Genomic DNA, 21,752 nt, shown 5'->3' with positions numbered 1-21,752 from the left:
TGATAGTAGTATTATTACTTTTTATAATTTAATTTAAAAAGATTTAATTTTATATAAATAGTGTATAGTAACTTAGGTATTAATGTGCATCTTTAACATCTAATGCCTAATAGTCCTTTTGATTTATTCGATGATGCTTACAGGTGATATATGAACAAGACTCCATTTTTATACATTCACATGAAGACCGAAGTGGTGATCAAGAGTCCCTGGTTTCAGGTGTGCTACGACTTATTGAAAAGGTACTATTTATTTAATTTAAATTTTTAAAGGTAAACTGTGGTATCCTTATAATTGTCTTGGAAGATACAACACCAGTGTTCCTTTTCATATACAAATTAAATACAGTATATTGTTTATGGTGTTTAAAATTGTCAGAACTTGCTTATGTTTTGTAGTTATTTATGAGCTTTTATTTTAATTTCAGACACTATTAACTAGGGCTCTCCCAGTCAAATAAAAAAAAAACTTTATAGAGTTAGGATTAATTACAGCTCTAGTTTAAGCATACTGCCATTATGAGGAAACATTCATTAATGTTGGTGCTGAAAAAGTTTTCTGTGATTGAACTTTTTTCTAAGTCTGTTGCTAATCTGGTTTTAGCTTTATTGATTGTTGCCTTGTAGATCTTATAAGAGAATAAGATAAATAACATGTAGACAGTCAAAAGGAGAAAAATGTTCAACTGTCCAAAAATGTTCAAATATCCAACTTTGTTTACATAAACAGGGTTTGTTTCCTGCCTTGCGCCTTGTGTTGGCTGAGATTGGCTCCAGCAGACCCCCTTGACCTTGTAGTTAGGATATAGCGGGTTGGATAATGGATGGATGGATGGATGGATGGATGTTTACATAAAGAATTGCCTCATTGATATCATTAGGTTGTATGAGTCCAAAGCTTTTTTATATAGTTTGGTGATGCTGTCCACAGGCAGTAGTAAATCACTAAACTGAATATCAGTTGTTTCTGTGAGGTGCATCCTGACTAGAGATTTCACAATGCCAGATTTTTTGTAGTCACTGCCAATATCAGTAAGATTCTATAATACCTGATACCTATTTGATACCACTCAAAAACAGAATCCCATTTGTTTTATTAAAAGTACCTCCATCATTCAGATAAACATTATTGTGCATTTTTCTGTAATACAATATCAAATATATAATTACTTACTATCAGCAGCTTCAATGTAGTAAAATACTATTGATATTCATAAATATCAAAGTTAAATGCGGGGCTTGAATTTAATTTGTAATAGACATGTGTAACATGACTGTAAGTTTAATGTCAGTGCTCTGTGCAAGAAATTGTTTTATTGATTCATTCACATGAGCAGGCCAAGTTTGGCACCCAGGGGCTAGTCTACCTGCATTTAGAAACCACTAGTTTAGCAGTTTTGAAGGGGACATCTGCAGTGTAGGCATTGTGCTATTCTTGTATTTTTGGAGGTGGGGTTGAGTCTTGTCTTTCCTTGTTTGGAGACAAGAGAGGACCTGCGAGTGGAAGAACCAGTATAAAAAGGCTTGGATTACAGCCAAACCCTTTGAAGCTGATGGCCGGATGATGTTATCGTCATCCGTCCCGAAAATCGTTTCAGCGCAGCAATGGAAAATGGCAGACCGTATACATGAAGATCCGACTTTATTTATTGTCTGCTATAGCTTCCTTCGTTTGTAATGCCGCATGAATCATCAGTAAAGAAAGCTAAGTTTATTTTCTCTTATGTGATTTGTTTACCGCCATATCACTATGGGAGGGATATCGCCTTTTAGTATCATATCTGTATATTTTTCAGTTACTTAAAATGCCGCAATTTAAAAGAACTTATTCCAATTAGGGAAATTTTGCTTCTAAAGGAAACAACATGGGGATTCACTCATTGTAACAACATATATGGAATGTGTATGTGTGTTGTAATCTTGGCGAATTTCAGCATAGTGTTTATAAAGAATAATATCATGGACTACTGGATTTATCTTATCCTGTGCATGTACTAAATTTATTCACTAACATTTTTTCTCTAGTAACTGAAAAATAATGCTTAAAATCAATCTTGATTCAAACGTTATTATATCAGTACTTTTAAATTAGTTTGCGCCAACATAACTGAATTTACTTTCATTTAAACTCTTCAAGGTTTTTCTTTTTATTTTAACATGCTTTTAAAATCTCGTTTGTCAGAGAATCCATGTGTTAGATTTGCAATATTTTCTGTAATAAGACTTTGTTTGCATTATAAGCTGGACAAACATCTTTCTAAAGAGTAATATTTAAAAGATGAGTCAATTTAAATACATTTTTAAAAAGTTACAAACTCTTAGTACTTTTAATTTTCCAAATGTCTCCTTCATTGTTTACGTTTCTCCCAACTTTTTGGCTTCCAGTGTGAAATCAAACTGAGTTTGATTGTCAGTTTTAATTTAATTTGTGTTTTCAGAACTCAGCCTTTGCTATTCTGTTTTAATGGATACTTACTCAAGTAATCAGACATTATTGTTGTTTATGCCTGTGTACTAATCCAGAATTATAAAATGAATTAACTAGGCTGACTTTACATATAGTTAATTAATCAAAAGTGAAAGACTGTATCCCATCCAGCAACGTACCATTCAAATATATAACATGTGCTTTATCAGTTTTCGTCACATTTTAGCTGTTATACTTAAGAACATTAGTTAGGTTCTAGAAACCAAATGAATGACACATATTTAGTGTTTGCACATTCCTTCTAATTCAACAATGAAGTATGCTGTTTTGACAGTCTCTGTGATCGTATTCTTAGGTTTATGTGCCTTTTGCTTTAAAGCAATGAACTACAAAATAAATTGTATTTTGGTGTTAACAAATGGAGCAGCTCATTTCATTGTCTGCATAGACCAAGCCCAAGACAGGGAGACAGACACTTTGTTTGAAGCTTGGCTCGATTTTTATTTGCTAGAACTGTTGTTGGCACTGCCACTGTGTAGTTTCATCCCATTCCCAAAGACATGCTGGTTAGATTACCTAATGACTCTTAAATTACTTATTACTGCATAAATGTGGATGGGTTTGATGTTTAGTAAAATGATAGAATGAATACAAAGCTTCCATTCCTGAGACTGTATATGGTACTGTTAAAAAGTGATTAATCTCATCCTCATTTCATCTCCCTCATTCAAATACGTTACACTGCATCTGATTGGTCATATCATTGTGCATCCAAAGCACGAACAAATCACAACTCCATAATGCGATCAAAGCGTCAAAAATAAAAGCCTTTGTATGTATGTGTGTGTGTGTGTATGGTTTTTTTTAAATTATAAGCACAATTCTCAAAATCGTACTGTGAAATACTGCTCCTTCTAATACAAAGCATTGTGTTTTTTGCCTTTAACCTGTGGTGCTATAGCATCACAACTCCTCACATATTATTGAGCATTCCTAAGTAATTCTTCTATTTGCAGTTCACATGAGTATTGGTATTAACTTTCACTCTGTACTACCGAAACTATAAAAACACTACTTTCTTTACCCTTTTTCAATTTTGTTATCAACCCGTTGCTCTAGCTTCAGTTCTTGTAACATCCCTAAGCATGACATCATCAAAAATGAGGAATGGTGAATGAACATTGAGCTTTGTTATTTTCCTAGTAACCAGTGCGAAGGCAATGCATTTTAAAGGAATCCTCCACTTAAGACAAATAGAAGCCAATTACATGCAATGCTATACAATAACAAACAATGTGAAAAATGCCCATGGAAGTTAAACTCAGGTTATATACAGTTAGTACGGAAAGTATTCTGACCCCCTTCAATTTTTCACTCTTTGTTATATTGCAGCCATTTGCTAAAATCATTTAAATTAATTTTTTCCTCATTAATGTACACACAGCACCCCATATTGACAGACAAAAAAAATAATTTTTGAAATTGTTGCAGATTTATTAAAAAAGAAAAACTGAAATATCATATGGTCCTAAGTATTCAGACCCTTTGCTCAATATTTAGTAGAAGCCCCCTTTTGAGCTAATAGAGTCATGAGTCTTCTTGGGAAAGATGCAACAAGTTTTTCACACCTGGATTTGGGGATCCTCTGCCATTCCTCCTTGCAGATCCTCTCCAGTTCTGTCAGGTTGGATGGTAAACATTGGAGGACAGCCATTTTTAGATCTCTCCAGAGATGCTCAATTGGGTTTAAGTCAGGGTTCTGGCTGGGCCATTCAAGAACAGTCACAGAGTTGTTGTGAAGCCACTCCTTCGTTATTTTAGGTGTGTGCTTAGGGTCATTGTCTTGTTGGAAGGTAAACCTTCGGCCCAGTCTGAGGTTCTTAGCACTCTGGAGAAGGTTTTTGTCCAGGATATCCCTGTACTTGGCCGCATTCATCTTTCCCTCGATTGCAACCAGTCGTCCTGTCCCTGCAGCTGAAAAACACCCCCACAGCATGATGCTGCCACCACCATGCTTCACTGTGGGGACTGTATTGGACAAGTGATGAGCAGTGCCTGGTTGTCTCCAAACATACCGCTTAGAATTAAGGCCAAAAAGTTATATCGGAGTTTGCTAAAAGACACCTGAAGGACTCTGAGATGGTGAGAAATAAGATTCTCTGGTCTGATGAGACCAAGATATGGCTGCAATATTACAGAGTGAAAAATTGAAGGGGGTCTGAATACTTTCCATACCCACTGTAATCCCAATGTCAGTTGTCCAGATATAGTCTCAAAATGTGCAAAAGGCATGCTTTTTTGCTAAAATATTGTTACATCGTTACTTTTGAAGTTATCAGTATGCATATAAACAGGAAGCCCAATTCTTCATGAGAAGAACGTTTTGAATTAAAGACAGGACTCATGACCAATGATTTAGGGGGGAGAGGCGGTTCTTCAATTCAGAAAGTTATTATAACAAATAAAGGAAAATCAGACATATGTCAGTTATTTACCGTTATGTTTAATAAGAAAGAAGACCAGCTTATGTTTGCTGCGATGAATGCTTAAGGACAAATTATACTATAGGCTAAGAACGCATACGTGCACGCATCATGGCTGCCACACGTTCCCTGCATTTATTTTATGCATCCTCAGGGCACATTCTCGGAAATTAAATTAACGCGATGTGTTTGAGTTGCAATACCAGCAAAAAGTCTAGGGGCACAGTGTGATCAAGTTGGAACGTGATGTCAGAGTCTCTTTTTACTATGTACATGTGACAGAAAGCTACTTTGTGGATCCTACGGAATGTGCAAACTTCACAACAGCATCAGAATGTACAGTAGAGTATGAGCCACAGATAAAATAATTAAGGACACAGTGAAAAGGTTTAGTTTGTGATTAAAGTGGAAATTTCAGCTTTAACTTTGTAATTTATTTTATTGTTAAACAAGACAGTGGTAAATGGCATCTTAAAACAGACCCAGTTGTTAATCGCTACGTGCTTCTGGGGCTTCCTCCTGAACTGTAAGCAGCGGCAAGCAGCAATTGCCACACAGAACACATTAAATGTATGATATTCCAGCTCTCTGCTCTTGTAGAATCCTTAAATTTATACTTAATATCATTCTTTTGATGAAATACATTAAAGTATGTATGTTACATTTTACGGATAAGTCGTTAATTTAAATAATGAATACTGTTAATAGTTACACATGTTTGGGCGGCACAGTGGCAGAGCGGTAGTGCTGCTGCCACACAGGAAGTCACGTCCCTGTTGTTTCCTGCCTGGAGTTGGCATGCTTTCCTGGTGGGTTTCCAAAGTGTACTCCAGTTTCCTTTCAAAGACATGAAGGTTTGGGGATTTGGTGATGCTAAAATGACACTAGTGTGTGCTTGCTTGTGTTCACCTTGCGATGATCTGATGGCTGATCCAGGGATTTTGTTTCTGTCTCACGCCCGAAGAATGCTGGAATAGCTGCATTCCCTGGATTGATGGATGTAATCATTAAACATCCATCCTTTTCAGAGATGTTGTGGCAAGGTGTACTCGGAATTTAGTGGATGTTTCAGGCAATTCACAACACAGTGAAGCCGAATGTTTTCTCACTATGATAATATCTTGCACTGCTACCTGGTGGAATCTTCCAGATTTACGTAAAGTATGCACGCAAGTATAAACAGTACAACTCAACAGAAAACGAATAGGAGCAAATCAATACTTTTAGGATGCTGCAAAGTGTTTAATTAAAAAGCAAAGTACTTTAGTAGAAAAGTATATTTTATGAATGACTTTATAAAACTAACACCTAAAAATTATAAAATTGATGATTGTGGAAGGGATGTGCAAAACAAATGGAAAATATAGAAGTATTACAACATAATGTGTCTGGAGTAATACGATGCTGAAGTGTGAGATATAAAAGGATCATTCTTTTACAATTCATCGACAGGGTTTGCCTTAGAATAAAATATTTTTTTCATATAGGTTCAAATAAATTTTTGAAAGTGATATTCAGTCTTTCAGCATAATTTATTACTTTTTGCACATTACTTAGGTCTTTAAGTAGTATAGCTTTGAAGATTTGTTATTATTACTGTATAAATTAATCAACTAGAGGAGAAAAAGAAAAAAGTTAAAAGAAAAAAAAGTTAAAGTAAAAATATAAACACAAATTACTTGTAAAGGTCAGGAATTTATTAATCAAAGGGGAAGGGGAAAAGCATTACAAGCATTGTCCATTCCCCCCCAGAAAACTCCTAGTTATGAAAGTGACATACAATATTCTGTAACATTAGCAGTGAGTGTCATATTTAGCTGTGTTGTTCCCATAGTCCTTTGAACCCACATTTACCATCATTCCTTATTTACGGATTTTCACAGAAAGCACCTTAAAATGGATTTTCCCATAACCTTTTTTTTTTTTAGAGCCAGTCATGTTTTTGATCGATAACACAAACATACCATGCTGTTACTAATTTTGTTAGTCTACTTGGGACATAGAGGTATGGTTGGCCACCTTCATGGCATACTAAGGGTAAATGTACTTCACTGTTTAAATTTTTGTCTCTCATCTTTCACATATTTAAAAGAAGCATTCTCAAACAAGTTTGATCCAATTTTTACTTAAGTGCTTTTCTTGGAATGAGTGCTCAGTTCCTTGCTAACTGTACCCTGTGAACCTAGTAATCACCCCTACTTCATTTTTTAGCATGCTATTTTGGGCGTGCACATCATAAATATTCTTTTCTCCAAACCAATAGGACATTGAGAAAACAAATAGATTTTTAATAAAATGTATATTCAATATTCTACAATACTTTACATTTTTTAAGATCTTCTTGACTTGTGATTTTTTTTGTGCCTTTTGGTTACTTGTATTCAGCATTTGTTCTGTCCTGAAATGTTGCTATGTTTTTTTTATTTTAATTAGCCAGATCTTTAAACTATTAAGTATTTAAAAACACCACTGCAAATAATTGTTGTAAGTCAGTAATAAAAATCTTTATTGCTGTTCTCATGGTAATGCCAAACTGTTGTGAGTGTAATTACATAAACACTGTTTGCAGATTGTTAATTTTTTAATGCTAGTGTATATGCCATTGTTATTATGAGATTGGTAAATTGGATTTTTCTTTTTTTTAAGGATTGTGAAGTGATAGTTGAATATAAACAACTAGAAGATTCTGTTGATTCATCAAGCATGCTTTGTGCTGGAAAGGTATATACTTACATTTTATTTTGTAATTTTGTACAAGATAAGTCAAACTCACAGTGTGTTTTTAAGGAAGATGCTTCATTGGTGGCATTTATATAGTGCCTGCAGGTTTTTATTGCAACCAGTCTTCTAGATGAAGGCATTGTAATTGTACAGCTTCTTTAATTAAAACTTTAAACTTCTTTTTTCCATGCTGCTTTACTCCACCTTTGCATTCTAAATAAACATGTAAAAGTAGTACTTATCATTACTTTACATTTTAATTTATAGGTGTGAAGTTAAACCAGTTCACTTCTATAGGTGTAAAATGTTAAACATTTGTGGTTATAGTTTTATTCTCTGATCTTCCTGGAGACATTTAAAAAAGTTTGTAGAAAAGTGGTGGCTGTATGAATGGTAATGAAATAAGTGATTTTCAGGAGAAAATGGTGTTAGTTGTATTTGTGCCCCCACGTGAAAATTAACCACAAATTATCAGATGCTGAGATAGAAACAGAAGTATTAACAAGCACATGAACAGTTAAAATATGTGTATTTAAAAAAAAATCTTTTTTATTTTGAAGATAAGCACATAGTGATTTAGGAGCTTTAGATTTTGGTACTGACAATTAGATTAACAATCACCATCAATAACATATTGTGCTCATACAATATGAGTGAACTATTGTAATCTCCTTAGACAAGAACAGTTAGAGTTAAGAAGTGCAATAAAAGGCAGAAAGACGCTCTTCACGTCTTTATTCATTGTTACCAACACTTAGAAATGCTGTACCCAACGTACGAGTGATCTCACAGCCCCATATACAAGCTCTGAATTGATTATACAAACAGTATTTTAATATTTTAAAATCTTAGAAAAAAGGCTCAGTAATATATACAAATCTTGAGTTGTTTTACTGTATTGTAAGTATATTTAACTAGCAAAATACCCGCGCTTCGCAGCGGAGAAGTAGTGTGTTAAAGAAGTAATAATAAAGAAAAGGAAACATCTTAAAAATAACGTAACATGATCGTCAATGTAATTGTTTTGTCACTGTTATGAGTGTTGCTGTCATATATATATATATATATATATATATATATATATATATATATATATATATACACACACATACTGTACATACATACACACACACATTATATATATATATATGTATCTATATCTATCTATCTGTATATCTATATATCTATATATCTATATATATCTCTATATATATATATATATATATATATATATATATATATATATATATATATATATATATATACCACATACACACACACATTATATCTATATCATATCTATATATGTATATAGCAAAATAACCATACTTAGCGTAAGTACTGCCTTAAAAGTTTTATTAAGAAGAAAATTAAACCTTTTTAAACTGAGGGAAAATATGCCAATAATTATTTGTTAAGGATCTCTTTGTATAGCACATTGTAAGTTCGGCCCTCCGGTTGTAATATGACCGAGCTGTGCGCTGAGCTTACTCTTAAGCATGCAAGTACAGTTGGCCATGTGAACAGTAATCTTGTTTCAAATCTCATAGCTTGGATTGCTGCTGTCATAATCGGTTTTGAGTTTCATGGTTTGTTTCAATTACGACAGTATTTGTAGGGCTTGTGTTGAAGTGACATTCAGCATCTGTGAAGCGTTGTAAGTATACAACCAGTTTCATCGATAACTTCAAATCCAGCTTTTGAGAGTTTAAACATTCATAAACATCAAAGTATCCACTACTGAAATCGTCACCTGTCAATCTAAGATGTTTTAAGAGGCATTGGCGGTTGTCCAAAGGTGTAAAATATTTGGCCATTTCGGTCCACTTGAAAGCGACAACCGAACAATTCAGCGGCAGCCATCAACTCACATGCAGATGCGTAGGTGAAGGGCTTAAGCATTTCACTCTTCTAGTGCTCCTGTGTAGTATAATTATCTCCTGTACCGTCATCAGTCCACACCTTGAACCTGTCCCAGTCATTCAATACATAAGACACAATGTTCCTCCAGATATCAAGAGTGAGCCTGATATGGCCGTGCAATATGTAACAAAGAGAATGGAAAAGATAGGTGCCATCTCCGGGCATGGAAACTACTCGGTAAATGACAGTTCTTTGATCGATGGTGATCACCTCGATAGACATGTTAATGCGGGTTAGGTTGGAATGATAAAGGAAATGGGTACCTGAACAATGTAAAGTAAGTCTAAAATACCTGCACAATAACTATAATCGTAATAAATGAACAATAAAACAGCGAAGAAGCTGTGGATTAAATAAAAAGGCTGTAGTTATCAGCAGGGAGACGTGAATCCCGTGGCGAAGCAAGGAAGGGAATGTAGAGACCGGAGCGATGGACGGCCTTATATAGGCAGGCAGCCAACAACGTGGGAGGCGTTGCGATGGGGGACCCAATGCCACCTCACACGGTGACTGAGCTGCAGGCTATGGACATATATATGTACGTAAGTAGGATTCAGTTAGCATTGGGAACCCGCGTACCAAATTTCTTGAAGATGGGCCCATAAGTAACAAAGACTGTTGAAAAGTTCAATATGGCGGCCGACAGTGGCATCATACCATCGAAATAAGTACGTACATCGGTTTCGGTTAGCGCAGGGAAGCCGCCTACCAAATTTTGTGAAGATGGGGCCATAAATAAGAAAGTTCAACATGGCGGACGTTGTCGACCGTTATCGACCGTTATGACGGTTATGTGTAGAATTTCAAAATGAAACCTGCTTAACTTTTGTAAGTAAGCTGTAAGGAATAAGCCTGCCAAATTTCAGCCTTCTACCTACACGGGAAGTTGGAGAATTAGTGACATTGGAAAGTTCAATATGGCGGCCGACAGTGGCGTCATACCACCGAAATAAGTATGTACATTGGTTTCGGTTAGCGCAGGGAAGCTGCCTACCAAATTTCGTGAAGATGGGGCCATGAATAAGAAAGTTCAACATGGCGGACGTTGTTGACCGTTATCGACCGTTATGACCATTACGTGTAGAATTTCGAAATGAAACCTGCTTAACTTTTGTAAGTAAGCTGTAAGGAATAAGCCTGCCAAATTTCAGCCTTCTACCTACACGGGAAGTTGGAGAATTAGTGACGTTTGGAAAATTCAATATGGCGGCCGACAGTGGCATCATACCACCGAAATAAGTATGTACATTGGTTTTGGTTAGTGCAGGGAAGCCACCTATCAAATTTCGTGAAGATGGGGTCAGCCTTCTACCTACATGGGAAGTTGGAAAATTAGTGACGTTGGAAAGTTCAATATGGCGGCGACAGTGGCGCCATACCATCGAAATAAGTACGTACATTGGTTTCGGTTAGCGCAGGGAAGCCGCCTACCAAATTTCGTGAAGATGGGGCCATAAATAAGAAATTTTAACATGGCGGACATTGTCGACCGTTATCGACCGTTATGACCATTACGTGTAGAATTTCGAAATGAAACCTGCTTAACTTTTGTAAGTAAGCTGTAAGGAATAAGCCTGCCAAATTTCAGCCTTCTACCTACACGGGAAGTTGGAGAATTAGTGATGAGTGAGTGAGTGAGTGAGTGAGGGCTTTGCCTTTTATTAGTATAGATGACATCAAATTCAGTCTTTCAGTGCAGTATCTTGTAATTATTTTTTTTGTGATCAACTTTTTATTAACACTAGAATTACCAGAGCCACCGAAAAAACTCATAAATCCGGCCCACTTTAAATTCCTTCGCACCTCTCCGTCAGCGTCTTTTGTTTTCTAAATGTGTCGATAAACCCAAACAGCAAGCTGCCTGCTATACCATCCCCCCCACCGTCTCAGAACAGGCAAGAAGTTCTCACAGTTCCTGCCTTGAATGATTATCTGGGAGTGAGCTACCCAGAATTGTTAAGGGGAAATAATTTGATGCGTGTTTTGTGTCTACAACAATATATGTAAACACATCGTTAAAACAGAAACGTTTTTCATGTTTTAGTAATAAATGACAGAATGTAGACATGAACTGTTTAGTGTGTGAAGGCTGATGGCCAAATATCAAATAAACACTTTCACAAAAGGTATAAGTATAATACACCAGCTTCCTTGGTGTAGCGGTTAGAGCTGCTGATTTATAATCCAGAGGTCTTGAGTTCAATACCTTATCCCCGACAAATTTACCGTTCTGAGTAGTGAACTACTCTTATTGTTAATATTATACAGTAAAAACATACATTTGATTTGTGTCTGTAGCAGCCAGTGTAAATGTATAGCACTTGTAAAAGTTAGAGTTTTTTTTTTTGATCACGATACAACACCCAACCCCCACCCTAGATCTGACGCGGTTACTTTTTATCTGAAACTGGGAATAACTGTAAATGTGAGTCATGTTTTGAGACAGTGGAACTGAAAATTCTCTGATCTGTAGGAATAAAAAGCGACACACAAACGCTGGTGAATCTGCCTTCATCGTATCTCACTGTTTATTGAATTTCTTTTTATTCAGTTTTATTGAGTGTTCCTGCTCACGCTGAATTAATATGCACCTTATGGTCCATGATGTCAAAGCTGCACTGACAAATAAACAGACATAGAGATATATATGATATTTGGAGTAACTCATTTTATGACCTGTATAGTACATTTCAGATAGTAGTTCATTTTGTGTCACTGATGCAACGTTATTCATATTATTCATATTCATTCGCACGCCTTCTTGCGCTTGTAATCAGCGGCAAAGTTTTGTTTTTTTTTCTTCGATCTTGCAATTGTCCACTTTTGGGTGCATGGTGCTGTTTATTTTGTACTCCAGGACATGCAGAGGAAAGAATAGTACAGAGAGGTCAGTTCCGCGCTATATGCAATCATCAGATTCAAATGTTCCCACACACCCAAGGACCGTTCTTTCTACATTTACAACATGTGTACCTGTTGCGATGCACACACTTCTCTGTATGCTGTGGTTCCTATTACATTGAAGGGGCACCTGACACTGACTGACTGAGTTTTCTTTCCTGGGGAAAGCGGCTTTCTTGAAACAGAAGCTTGTCGTTGTTGCATCCCTTTTGCTTTATCCATCAGCTTTTCTTGTAAAAAGCGACAACGAAGTTCCTCTGCAAGGTGAGCAAAGAACACTCTTCTTTTCTCAGTGACTGCCCATGCATGCCTTGTACAGTAGATGTGCGTTGATCGCCGCCAAGTCAAGCGTGTTATAGTACAAGCAACTGGCCACTTGTGTGCTACTGCTCGCACTGAATGAGCGCACGCCTTCTGGTGCATGACGTCAGCACAGCACAGAGAAAAAAAGAGACAAATATATGTGACATTTTGAAGAAATCATTTTATGACCTGAATTGTACCGATCAGAAAACATTGTCACACTAATGCAATATTATTTGATAACGAACAGCATTAGCTCTCTCATTTTTTGTCAGTGCGGCTTTAACATCATGGACCATAGCATACGAATTCAGCGTGAGCAGGAACACTCAGTAAAACTAAATTAAAAAAATTCAAGTGACAATGAGATACGAAGAACTCAGAGTCACCGCATTTGTGTGTCCGCTTTTATCCCTCCAGATCTGAGGATGTCCAGTTCCAGTCTCAAAACACCACTCACATCTACAATTATTCCCAGTTTCAGATAAAAATAACCACGTCAGATCTGTGGGGGGGGGTGGGGGGTTTGGTGACTGTTAAATCGTGATTGTGACTGAGAGAATAAAAGTGCAAAAAAAAAGCACTAAAGTGCTATAAATTTAAACTGGCTGTTACAGACACAAATCTAATGTATATTTTTATTGTACAATATTAGCAATAAGAGTAGCTCACTATCTCACTATACAGAACGGTAAATTTGCAGGGGAGATGGTTTTGAACTCAAGACCTCTGGATTATAAATCGGCAGCTCTAACCACTACACCACGAAAGCTGGCATATGGTACTTGCACCTTTTGTGAAAGTATTTATTTGATATTTGGCGATCAGCCTTCACACATTATATAGTTCATATCTAAATTTTGTCATTTATTACTAAAACATGAAAAACGCTTCTGTTTTAACGATGTGTTTACATATATTGTTGTAGACACAAAACACGCATCAAGTTATTTCCCCTTACAATTCTGGGTAGTTCACTCACGGATAATCAATCAAGGCAGTAGTGCTGGGTGGTATACCGGTTCATACCAAAAACGTTTTTTATTTTTGTTATGATATGGATTTTTCTTATAAAGCAACACCGGTTTAAATAGCCTAAACCAATTTTCATGAACGTAACGCAGTGGGAAATTGTTTAAAGGGGAACCTTTTTCACTGCTCCACCACTAAAAACGGATGCAACGGAGAACATGTCTTAGTGGAGGTATTGAACAGTGAAAATAGACAGAGAACATTTCGAAACTGAAGCTATGGCAGACGGTAAAGTTGAACATGATGACACAGAAGAACTTCTGCTGAAAAAAGGAGCCGTTTCTTTTATCTGCAGATACTTTGGTTAAAAAGGTCGGTTGTGGACCATTGTGTTTAAATGTGTGACCACTGTTTCTATACTACTGGGTAATACTGCAAGCCAAGTTGTACTTGTTTATATTTTTTTTCAGTACTGTGTAGTGTACCTAGGTACTGTGTAATAGTGTGATGACATGTTGATTTTAATCTCAACGCTTATGACAAGAATAAAGTCGACATGTTGACTTTATTCTCGTAATTTGTCATTAAAGTAGAACATCGTAAACTAAACTTCATCTTAAAATGATTATTTAATTTACTAGATTTTCTCAAACCCTGTCATAACTTAATGAAGCACATTAAATGCTTTGTGTTAAGTGTTCCCCGAGCCATGTTAATCGCTACATACTTCTTAAATTGACTTCTTGATCCGATGTAGAAGTGTCGTCATGATTTGAGTTTACCTCTGTTATAGTGTGTCTATATTGAAAACAGCAGTGTCAAATGCAGGCGTGGGGGGTTGGAGGAGTTGGGATTGTGAATGCGACTGAGAGAATGAAACTGAATAAAAAAAAAAAACAAAGCTAAACTTTACAAGTATCATAAAGTACACCGGCTGTTACAGACTGGAATCAAATGTATGTTTTTATTCTAAAATAGTAAGAATATGTGCAGCTCACTTCTCAAAATGGACTCTTCCAGGATCGAACCCGTGAAGTTTAGATTACCAGTCAACAGCTGATATCGTTGTGCCACCAATGCACTTGTAGCAAATGCGTTTCAATATCTCACTCTAACGCGGTTGTTTTTCTGCATATATAAAGCGCGTTTGTTCTGTTATATTTGTACCTTTTGTGAAAGTGTTTCTTTGATATTTGGAATTCAGGCTTCACACATTATACACTTCATGTTTACATTTTGTCAATTATTACCAAAAGATGAAAAATGTTTCTGTTTTAATGATGTGTTTACATAGATCCTTGTAGACACGGAACACACATGAAATGCAAGTGTTCCAAATGACGATATAGTATTTATAAAAGGTGTCATTTTGCTTGACTTCTCACTCTATACAACTCTAAGCAACTGACATGCAGGTAAACAGACTTGAGCTGACACAACTGTGCGGGGTCGGGGGATATGATAGTAGGATGTTTGCTGCTTATCCACACATTTAGAGGACAAATGACGCTGATGGAGAGGTGCGAAGCGTTTTAAGGTAGGACGGATCTGCGAGTTTTTTCGTAGGCTCTGGTAATTCTAGTGTTAATGCATTTCATCAGGAAAATAATATCAAGTATTTATCTTAGCATTCTAAATTTTCAGAGAGATGAAATATCATGAAGTGAATGTATTCTGTGTGGCGATCGATGCCTGCGCCTCCGCTTAGTGCAGAGGAAGTCAGCTTAAGAAGCCCGTAGCAATTAACAACTGGGTCAGGGAGCACTTAACACAAAGCATTTAATGTGCTACATTAACTTATGACAGGGTTTGAGAAAATCTAGTAAATTAAACATTGATTTTAGGATGAAGTTTAGTTTACGACATTCTACTTTAATGACAAAATAAACTATGAGAGTAAAGTGGAAATGTCGAGAATAAAGTCAACATGTCGACTTTATTCTTGGCATATAGTATTTTTTTCTTCACTGTGTCCGTATTTTTTTTTTCTTCACCTTGGCCCTAATACGCTTCCGTACGGCTGTACCACAAATAGCATTATAAATGCAACTTGCAGTTTTATTATTTATGTATATACTGTAGCTTAGCTTGAAGCAAGGTCCATATTAATGCAATTTGCCTTATCGATGGTTCTTTTGGTAAAGATGTCATCACAAAGTTACACTTGTTTTATTTAATTTTTATTTGGTGAATACTGTGTAATGCACCTGGGCTTGAAGTCTTGAAGTAATAGTATTATTACTGGAAGTTGCACTATTATTCATTTTATTATTTATTAGTTTAAATATTATGCAGTTTAATGATGGTAAAGGTGCTTAAAAAGTCGCTTTAATGTGTCAGTGGACGAAGATTGTTAACATTAATAGAAAGTGTAGTTGGTTTACAAAAAATTACTATTTATTCATTTTCTAAGACATGTTCAGTGCAATACAACTTTTGACAAGCACCTCTGGATATTTTACTAAGTCTGAATTCCTCTTTGGATGGTTGAAAATATGTTGTCAATTTTAGTTTAAGTGGTTTGCATAATTTGTTCAATAAAAAGGTTCTATATTTTGACTGCAGCTGATTCTTTCTCTTCATTGGTGCCTCCCCCTTGAAAACTATCATTTTATTGGGCTGTGTTAATACTTGTGTGCACATTAAAATGTTTTTCTGTGTTGACAGTGGAATAGATTATTCTTAGCCAGTCTACTGCAGTAATTGCAGTGGAAAATGTGGTTAGTATCCACTCATGCATGGGAAAAAAATACCATAGAATAACGTGAAACCGGTATAATTTTGAAAAATACCGTGATATAGAATTATGGTCATACCGCCCAGTGCTACAAGGCAGGAACAGGTAGAATTTCTTGCCCGTTCTGAGGCGGTGGAAGGATGATATAGCAGGCTGCTTGGGCTTATCGACACATTTAGAAGACAAAAAAGGGTTAATGGATAGGTACGGAGGGAATCAAGGTGGGCTGGATTTACAAGTTTTTTCATTGGCTCTGGTAATTCTAGTGTTAAGACAAATTCACAAGATATGCTGTATCAACAAATGGAAATAGCATACAAAATAATTCAACCCACCCACTCCTACCCTCTTTCACCTTCTTTCACTCTCTCCCACCCAGCACAAGTCAAGGGATTTAAAAAAAAAAAAAAAAAAAGGAGTTACAAGCTATAATTACCCTAATGGAAGCATCATTAATCCATGCTGTAGACAACTCTGAATGTTGTAGAAGGAGGACTGCCAGTTATTGACAGTGATACATTCAGAAGTCTTCCAGTGGGAGGCAATAATTAGTTTGGCCTCCAAGATACCCAGACAGAATAACTTGACTTCAGAGAGTTTGAGCAGAAGCCTGCAAAGGTCTAAAAGAAGAAAGATTTGAGGTAACAGAGGAATACTGCAGGATAGAAAGGAAAACAGTAGGTAACATTCTTGTGTCCAAAAGGAAAAGACAGCGGGGGACAGTGCCACAACATGTGGAGAAAAGTGCCAGGTAAACCAAGGGAACATAATTGGGTCATCATTGAGGCCCACCAGAAACTGCTTGCAGCAGGGGTAGGTTAGAGTATTTAGAATTTTAAACTGGTTGTGCTGGTAGTTTGGGTTTCTAGAACAAAACCTTATATTGGAGAGAACGGTCTCCCATGAAAGGAGTGAAGGAAGAGGAGAAAGTTCCCTGGACCAAACAGAAATCAAGGGCAGACGTTTATAGTATGTTTGCAAAGTAAAGAGCAGAGGGTAGTGACAGGTATTTTTCTTGGGAAAGAACAAAACAGGGAGTACGATGAGTGATTTGGTTGTGGGGTAGACAGGGAAATCTCACATGTTCAGAGAACTGATGGGAGTTGATGGTAGAGAAAGAAACCAGAACCAGGGATATTAAAATATGTTTTTAAAGAGTGAAACATTTTAAGCGCCAGACTATTAAACAAATCCTCCAGCACAGTAATTCCAGCATGCTGCCAGGGAGATACTACACAGGACCAGCCACCTATTAAGAGAGTTAAGAGAGGGTTGTGAAATATGGGTGTGAGAGACTGTCATTTTCCAGTGGGTGCAAATAACTTTTCCATACAATGCCAGATGTTGATAGCATACAGCAAAATAGGTCCCAAGAGACGTTTGGTGGCTTTAGACTTCAAGGAGGTAAACTAAGCACCCTGAAGAGAAAGTAGGAAAGCAAGGGAGGATTCTATAGCGAGCCTCAGAAGTGGATAAGGGGGAGGTCACAGCCGTGTCAAATAGGTTGAAGAGGTAAAGCCCAGTGGTATAGTTCTAGGTCACGCAGTACTACACCTAGATAAGGTTTAGTCTCTTCCCATTCCAGAGGAACCTTGAGATCAGTGACCTAACTTCGGACCAATATTTAGTAGGAGGTGGAAGAGGCTACATGGAGTTAATGAAGTTTAAACAGGGTACATTATTAATTTTTATAATGGCCAAATGAGATTGAAAGGCAGGGTGATTTTGGAGCAGGTGTTTATGGAGGCTTTCGGATCAGTGAAGGTGTGGTGATAGTTATTAGATGATATGTCTGAGACTGAGGCAGTAGTATCAACTCCCAAATATCTTATACTGCTAAATATAGGGATGATAGATGGTAGGGAGAATTGACAGCATATATCATTAAGCGGCAAAAGAGATAATTTAGACCAATTAATTTTGTAACCGGACAGGGCTTCAAAACACCTGAACAGTTCTAGCGTATAAGGCTTATCATTCAGAGCATTACCTAAGTAGAGAAGGATGTTGTCAGCATATAAAGATATTATATGTCTAGAATTTGAAATTTTAATAGCAGTTACAATATGGGAATTATGAATGACAATTGTGAGCGGTTGAAAGATAGGTTGAAGAGTAAACAAGACAATGGACAGGCTTGCTTAGTTCCCCTACTAATGGACAAGGGACAAAAGATATTGGAATTAGACAAGAGAACTGGAGAGGAGTAAAGAGTTTTCACCTGATTTATAAAACTTGGTCCAAAGCCCATTCTGTACGTGACTTGCCATAAAAATTGCCAGTTCATGCGATCAAAACACATTTTGGCATCCAGGGAAAGGATTGCAGCAGGGTTAGGAAGGGAGGGAGCTGAATTAATGACATGCAGAAATCTTCTCCTGTTATCCAAGGCTAACCATGGATGTATAAAAGACTGGTCTGTGAGTGGCGGGCCATGACTTTAGCTAGCAGTTTTGTATCTGTATTAATGAAGGGAGGGATCTGTAAGTTTGACACAGAGTAGGGTCTTTACCTTGTTTCAAAATGAGAGCAATAACTGTAATTTTAGTACTAGGGTTCAAATGGCCAGGGGAGTTGGTTGCACAGATTATCTCAAAAAGGAGAAGGGCCTTGTTTGTACTCATTGAGTCTAATGCCTCTTTAAGTTCAGACAAAGAGATGGGAGCATTTAGAAGAGAAGCGTCTTCCTTAGTGAGACGGGAATAAAAGGGTTTTAAGGAATGATTTAATATCTGAGCGAGTGGTATCAGAGTTATCCGTATATAGTATAGAGTAGTAATCTAAGAACTTATTATTTATTATCTGGGGATCATTAAAAATCAAGCCAGATTTAGTATAGATAGCAGGTATGGAGGCGAAGGAGGAATTTTTCTTAATGCTGACAGCAAGAAGTCTGCTTGGCCTGGTCCTGGAGACATAATAGGGATCACCAGTATGTTGGTTTAAGAATTCAGCTCTTACACACATGTATTCTGTCTTGTTTCTACTGACCTTCATTCCTCTCTTCTGTAGAACATATCTCCACCTCTCCGGGGTCTCCTCAATCTACTCCCTACTCTCTCTGCAGATCACAATGTCATCAGCAAACATCATAGTCCATGGGGAATCCTGTTTAATATAGCATATCAACCTGTCAATCACCATTGCAAATAAGAAAGAGATCAGAGCTGATCCCTGATGTAATCCCACCTCCACCTTGAATGTATCTGTCACTCCCACTGCAGATCTCGCCACTGTCACACTTCCCTCATACGCTCCTGGCTTGAAATCATGCTGCTGCTCACTAATCATCATCTCCCTTCTTAACCTATCTTTCACTACTCTTTCCCATAACTTTATGCTGTGACTCATGAATTTTATCCCCCTTAGTTAGTATAGCTGTGCACATCCCCCTTATTCTTAAAAATTGGTATTAGTACACTTCATCTCAACACCTCACTTTCCAAAATTCCATTAAACAACCTGGATAAAAACTGACATCTCTCCTAAACACTTTCATTCTTCCACAAGTATGTCTTCTGGACCAACGCCCTTTCCATTCTTCATTTTCTTCATAGCTGTCTACTTCCTCCTTGCTAATCCATTGCACTTCCTGATTCACTATCACAGAATCATCCAACCTTCTCTCTCTCTCTCTCTCTCTCTCTTTTCATTCATCAGCCTCTCAAAGTACTCTTTCCATCTGCTTAACACACCCTCCTCGCTTGTGAGTATGTTACCTTCTTTATCCTTTATCACCCTAATCTGCTGCACATCTTTCCCAGCTTGGTCCCTCTGTTTAGCCAATCAGTATAGTTCCTTTTCTCTCTCCTTAGTGTCCAACCTCTCACACAACTCATTATACACCTTTTCTTTAGCCTTTGCCACCTCTCCCTTCACCTTATACCTTATCTCCATCTACTCTTGTCTACTTTCTGCATCTCTCTGATTATCCCACTTTTTCTTCGCCAACCTCTTCCTCTGTATAATCTCCTGTACTTTCCCATTCCACCACCAGGTTTCCTTTCCTTCTAACTCTGTCCAGATGTCATGCCAAGCACCCTTCTTGCTGTCACCTTTACTACTTCTGCTGTAGTTATATCTATCTATCTAGTTGCCCTGCTATCTGACAACTCTTCAGTGTCACCCAGTGCCTGTCTTACCTCCTCCCTGAACTCAACCTTGCAGTCTTCCTTTTTCAACTTCCACCATTTGATCCTTGGTTCTGCCCTCCCTCTTCTTCTCTTCTTGATCTCCATCGTCATCTTACAGACCACCATCCTATGCTGCCTAACTACACTTTCCCCTGCCACCACTTTGCAGTCTTCAATCTCTTTCAGATTGACTCTCCTGCATAGGGTATAATCTACGTGTTTGCATCTTCCTCCACTATTGTACTTCAGCCTGTATTCCTCCTTCTTAAAATATATGTTCACCACGGTCATGTCCATCCTTTTCGTAAAATTCACTATCATCTGGTCTTCTTCATTCCTCACCTTGTCATCGTACCTACCCATCACTTCCTCATCCCCTCTGTTCCCTTCACCAATATGTCCATTGAAATCCACTCTAATCACCACTGTCTCTCACTTGGATACTCCACCACTTTCTCTAACTCACTCCAGACATCTTGTTTCTCATCCATTACACACACAACTTGCGGTGCATATGCACTAACAGCATTTATCATCACACCCTTCAATTTCCAGCTTGACACACTTTTCACCTCCAAAACACTCTCAACATACTGTTCCTTCAGAATAACTCCTACTCAATTTCTCCTCCCATCCACACCATGATAGAACAATTTGAATCCACCTCCAATCCACCTGGCCTTACTTCCATTCCATTTACTCTCTTGCACGCACAATATATCAACCTTCTTTCTCTCCATCACATCAACTATCTCTCTCTCCTTACCAGTCATACTGCCAACATTCAAAGTTCCTCACTCTCTTTACCTTCCTCCTCTCCTCCTGCCTCCAAACATGTATCCCTCCTCTTCTTCTCCTTCTTTGGAAAACAGTAGCCCAATTTTAGATAACAGTACTGGTGGTGGCTGTTGTTAACCCAGGCCTCGACCGATCTGGTATGGAAATCCATATTGTTGTCCACATATTGATCTGGCAAAATTTTACACTGGATACCCTTCCTGACGTAACCCTCCCCATTTATATAGGGTTTGGGACCGACATGAAGAAACACACTGGTATGTGCATCCCCTGTGGCTGGGTTGTGTATCCTGAACAACATAAAAAATAAACATTTTCTGCTGCTTACTTGATAAAGTAGTAAGGTTTAAATTA

At 37.3% G+C, this 21,752-nt stretch overlaps 1 protein-coding gene across 1 annotated transcript in view; it reads left to right on the top strand.

Moving 5' to 3' along the window:
- The window catches only part of tbc1d15 (TBC1 domain family, member 15), a 131,855-nt gene that overhangs the window by 5,036 nt on the left and 105,067 nt on the right, over positions 1 to 21,752 (top strand). Inside the window, exons 2-3 of the mRNA XM_039761918.1 lie at positions 144 to 242; positions 7,557 to 7,631. Of these exons, the coding sequence (XP_039617852.1) occupies positions 144 to 242; positions 7,557 to 7,631 (174 nt within the window). The remainder of the gene's footprint in view (positions 1 to 143; positions 243 to 7,556; positions 7,632 to 21,752) is intronic.

The sequence above is a fragment of the Polypterus senegalus genome, chromosome 8 (genome assembly GCF_016835505.1).
Source record: "Polypterus senegalus isolate Bchr_013 chromosome 8, ASM1683550v1, whole genome shotgun sequence".
NCBI lineage: Eukaryota > Metazoa > Chordata > Cladistia > Polypteriformes > Polypteridae > Polypterus > Polypterus senegalus.
This window is presented reverse-complemented; position numbering and strand designations above follow the sequence as displayed.